Source organism: Salvelinus fontinalis, unplaced genomic scaffold (genome assembly GCF_029448725.1).
Source record: "Salvelinus fontinalis isolate EN_2023a unplaced genomic scaffold, ASM2944872v1 scaffold_0636, whole genome shotgun sequence".
Classification (NCBI taxonomy): domain Eukaryota; kingdom Metazoa; phylum Chordata; class Actinopteri; order Salmoniformes; family Salmonidae; genus Salvelinus; species Salvelinus fontinalis.
In genome coordinates, this window is record NW_026600845.1 from 11025 (window position 1) to 16241 (window position 5217).

At 41.1% G+C, this 5217-nt stretch overlaps 1 protein-coding gene across 1 annotated transcript; it reads right to left on the bottom strand.

The window, feature by feature from the left end:
• Positions 1 to 274: 274 nt before the first annotated feature.
• Positions 275 to 5217, bottom strand: LOC129846885 (B-cell receptor CD22-like). Its single transcript, XM_055914687.1, has 9 exons — positions 4758 to 5217; positions 4432 to 4656; positions 2820 to 3152; positions 2479 to 2709; positions 1454 to 1717; positions 1144 to 1234; positions 1007 to 1061; positions 677 to 911; positions 275 to 360 (listed from the first exon to the last, which is right to left on the bottom strand). The coding sequence occupies exons 1-9, from the start codon at positions 5209 to 5211 to the stop codon at positions 302 to 304; spliced, it is 1947 nt and encodes a 648-aa protein (XP_055770662.1). The 5' UTR covers positions 5212 to 5217; the 3' UTR covers positions 275 to 301.

Here is a 5217-nt window from a genome sequence, read left to right on the forward strand (position 1 = left end):
GAGACTTAAATCGACAACCTGAAAGGCCGCTCAGCAAGGAAGAAGCCACTGCTCCAAAACCGCCATAAAAAAGCCAGACTACGGTTTGCAACTGCACATGGGAACAAAGATCGTACTTTGGTTCTGGGTTTGTTGTGTTCAGGTTTTCTTGGTTCTGGGTTTGTTGTGTTCAGGACTTCTTGGTTCTGGGTTTGTTGTGTTCAGGACTTCTTGGTTCTGGGGTTGTTGTGTTCAGGTCTTCTTGGTTCGTTGCGTTCAGGTCTTCTTGGGTCTGGGGTTGTTGTGTTCAGGTCTTCTTGGTTCAGGGTTTGTTGACTGTACTGTAGAGAACAGAGGAGTCCTCCTCAGCTGATTGTGCTGCTGTGGTTGTGAAGCAGAGAAACATCAATTTAAAAAAGACAGCGTCCCAAATGGTGGCACAGTATAGGGCTCTGTCTAAAGAAGTGCACTAAATAGGGAATAGTGTTCCATTTGGAACAGAAGAACAGTTCTTCAAAACCATCATCACATCACTCCCTCATTATAGACATGTCATAGTAATTGTCCTGAGATGTCCATTGTTGGGTTCATAGTATAGGTTCATAGTGGTCACTAAGGGTCAACTGTTTTGCTTATTGATGACATCTCCAACAATACACTGCAGCATATGAATGACCTTAATGCAGAATATGCTCACCGGGTGGCAGCATTGGGAGGTTGAATTTCAGAGCAGCGTACTGGACATCCTCATCCTCTTTCTGGGTTTGAGGCACTTGGACGGTGGAGTACAGAGGCACTTCCTGGTTTTTGGAGCTAGAGAAGTGGACGCCGGCATAGTGAACATCATCCTGGTCTTCTGTGGCTGCTGTCTGTGCTGCAGTAGAGGTCATGACCATGCCTGAGATGTTGTCATACACTGGACTAGAGTCTCCCTGATGGAGGGAGAGGACAGACAACATGAGGAGTGGAAATGTCCCACAAAGAATACACAGTCATCACAGTCATCTTCTGATTCCAACAGACTCACCTGTCCATCATCTGCTGTGTCTCTTGTGTTGGAGGTGGATGTGGAGACCTTCTTCCTGTTTTGTAAACAAATGAATTAATGAATGAATTAATGAATTAATATTCTAAAGTGAAATAATAAACTACAAAAAAACTCACCTGAACCACATGAGTCCAGAGAGACAGAGGATGAGAACCAGAACAACCACTGTGATTCCTACAGCTGCAGTGAGAACTGAGATCTGTTTCCCTGTAATAAAATATGGATGATATGAGTACACAGCATTTTCTAATGAACTGAATATTATTATAATAATAAAATAGAATATCAATGTAATACTTGTTAATACTTGGGGATTTTTTAAGCAAACCTGTAGTTATTAACAAAAGTGTAATAATCCAAAGTATAATTTTTAAGATATGCCTTGAAAAGTAATTTTGTATTGAGGTATTAAGGATGAAACTTTACCTGCTACAATGATCTTCAGAGCTGTAGAGTTCTTAGATGATATTGTATTCTCAGCCTCACAGTAATATTCTCCTCTGTCCTCAGAGCTGATGTTAGTGATGCTGTAACTCTGTCCTGATGCTTTTGGTGAGGTTACGTTCTTCTTGTACCAGGTGTATTTGTTCACAGGTGGGTTGGCATCACTGCTGCAGGTCAGAGTCACTGAACTGCCCTCCACTATTCCACCAGAGGGACTGACTGACACTGAGGTATTCTTTGGGCCATCTGGTGGACAATATGTAACACATTGTTCATACATAGTGCTTTACATGAGGAGCATCATGGAACTTGGACATATGATTGAAATAAATTAAATATGACTTTAAATATGTGTGATTCTCTGATCAAAAGAAGAGAAGGTTAGGTGTATTTACACTGAATGTCCACAGATACAGAAGAAGAGTTGAGACGTCCATATTTATTCTCAGCCTCACAGTAATATTCTCCACTGTCCTCAGAGCTGATGGTCGTGAAATTGTATGTCTTTTCAGATCCTGTCAGTGAAGCTCCATTCTTCTTGTACCAGGTGTATTTGTCCACAGGTGGGTTGGCATCACTGCTGCAGGTCAGAGTCACTGAACTGCTCTCCACTATTTCACCAGAGGGACTGACTGACACTGAGGTGTTCTTTGGAGCATCTAGTAAAGGAGAATTTGTCAGAGGGTCAGGACTGTAGTATACTACCTCAAATGACGTCATGTCAAAAATAAGTTATATCTAAAGTCAGAGGACTATCTAAAACTATCACTTACACAAAACATGAACAAGAATACATTTGGAGATACTTTAGGACTTGAGTGTCTACTAAACTATTCTTCAAGTGTTTGAGGTACTGAACATTCTAACTATAGACATGCATACATTATGACATGGTGTGTAATTTCTATGTAATGATGAATATTGATAGATAAAGCAGTAATACCCTTCTCATTGATATTAAATGATTGATACTTTCTAAGTAGAATAGTAGTTTAATTCATACTCACACACTGCAGGAGAGTGAAGGTCCTCATGGTGTTCTACAGTACAGGAGTAACTGTCCACAGAATGACCCAACACTACTAGGGTATTACTAGAGTATTGTTGGGAAGTGGGCTCATCAAGACATTTCCCGTTCCTGTACCAGATGTAGGTGGGGTTGTCAGTCAGAGTACAGGTGGTGCTACAGGTCAGTGTCTTCTGTCCCTCTGCAGCAGGAGTCACCTTCACCATCAGACCTGAAACAATATGTATAAAACCACATACACCTCTGTGTTAACAGGATGGTTCATTTATTTTCTCCTGTAATTCATTATGATATATATTGTAAAATACAGGGTAGTATTACCTGTGACAGACAGAGTTGTTCCTGGGAAACTATGACCCCATTCAAAGTTGTGAGTTTTAAAAGTGAAGCGATACTCAGCTGAGTCCTCCTCTCTCAGATCTGTGATTCTCAGGGTGAAGGGACCTTCGTATGTTCCAGTGTTCTCCACACGACCTGCATATCCTGGGTCTGTGGTTAGGTCTTCAGGGGTCGACTTATCACTTCTAAACCAGAATGTTGATGTGGTGGAATAATAACCAACATAAGTACAGGAAATGTCCACTGTTGACCCCTTCAAGACACAGATTCTCCTCTTGGTGTAAGTCACTCTGTAGCATCTCTGACCCTGAACACCTGAAACACAGTGACATACCAAGAGGTCAACTGGATTATATTCTCAGTTCTTTCTAGAAATGCTAACAGTTCTCATATTACATAGTGAAACCAACACAGAAACACATTGTATACAGTTTTACAGTGATGTATTAGTGACAGATCTATTTAGTTTTTGCTATGGGGAGGATTGTGTGTTTTTTTACATTCAGCCCAGGATCTCCACATCCGGCTTCTTCACCTGCGGGATCATCTGAGAACAGCCACTCAGACAGCTGATGAAACGGAGGAGTATTTCTGTCTGTGATAAAGCCCTTTTGTTGGGAAAAACTCAGTCTGATTGGCGGGCCTGGCTCCTCATTGGGTGGGCCTATGCCCTCCCAAGCCCACCCATGGCTGCGCCCCTGCCAGTCATGTGAAATCCATAGATTAGGGCCTAATGAATTTATTTCAATTGACTGATTTCCTTATTTGAACTGTAACTCAGTAAAATGGTTGAAATTGTTGCACGTTGCGTTAATATTTTTGTTCAGTATAATTGTATATGTATCTATGTAAAACATAGGGACCACAACGGATATAAGTCCCCAACTTTATTGTACAATCCTGTTCACTTAAAAAATATTGTTTATATGTGTATTTTTTTAACAGACAAATAAAATCAATCAGTCAATCAATCCAAACTGAGCTGCAGACATTTGATGAACGGAAAGAGACATCTGTTACAAAACACCAACAAGTGTAATGACATTCAGAGATTGTCAAGCCTTCAATACTGGGTAAGACTACAAGGTAGGGAGGGATGTGTTCTCTGTCCAGATCTACATTGTCTATTTATTGTGGTGTTGAAAACACAAACCATGACCTTGAAGTGTCTGAAGTTGGTCTGCTTTGTTTATTGGTTGTGTGCTGCATTGGCACAGAAACCTGTTGGTGGAAAATGTGTTGCATATATTTTGTATATGATCGCAGTGTAATGAAACAGGCAGGCAGGGTGAGCTTGTCTGTGGTGGTCGGGAACCCTCAAACGTCTGGCCCGTAGCCCTGCGTGGCATCGACTGTGCAACAAAAGCAGGCTGAAGTGACAAAGTCGGTATTCACGTTTATAAATGCAGGGTCGCTACAGTTATTCTTATTTGTGGTCGTAAACATTATTTTGAGTTCATTCTGAGGGGGAGGGTGTTCAATTTATTTTACAGTACAAAGGGAGGGTAATGTGAAAATATATTTTACTTTGGAGACCAGTCCTGTCTAGTGCCCCAGTAAAATTTGATCTGTCCCTTAATAAATAAACACTCACACACTGCAGGAGAGAGGAGATCCTCATGGCCTTTTACAGCACAGGAGTAACTGTCTACATAGTTACTGGAGACTGGGTCTCTGTACTGGGGGGAGGTGCTCTCATCTAGATGTTGTCCGTTCTTGTACCAGATATAGATGGGGTTGTCAGTCAGAGTACAGGTGGTGATACAGGTCAGTGTCTTATACTCTGAATACTGTTCAGGAGTCACCTCCACCTGAAAACCTGAATTAAAGGAGAGCAAAAAAAGAGTCAATGGTTCAGAATTGGTGAGTTAATTATTAACATCATGACTCATAACTTTATAATGTGGTATGTAGTGTTACCTGTGACAGTCAGAGTTGTTCCATGGAAGCTGTACCCCCATCTGGCTTCATCAGTTGTAAATCTGAACTTGTACTCAGTTGAATCACTTTCTCTCAGGTCTGTGATTCTCAGGGTGGAGTCCTTTTCTGTTTGTCGATGGTATTCCACACGATCTGCATACTCTGAGTCCTGGATCAGGTCTTTAGTTACTCCAGACTTCCATTTGTTGAACCAGGATACTTCTGTGACGTTTTGCCAACTGGGATGTGTGTAAAAGCATGATATGTCCACTGTTGACCCTTTCAAAGCACAGATACTCTGATGGGTGTAAGTCACATTCATACAGCTCTCACCCACAACACCTGAAACATAATGTAACTGATCAATTCCTGAAACGATAATGAGACTAAATGTTTTAGATGTATTGGACAGGTTCATTTTGAATTTAAACAAAATATTAACATACATGTACATACATCT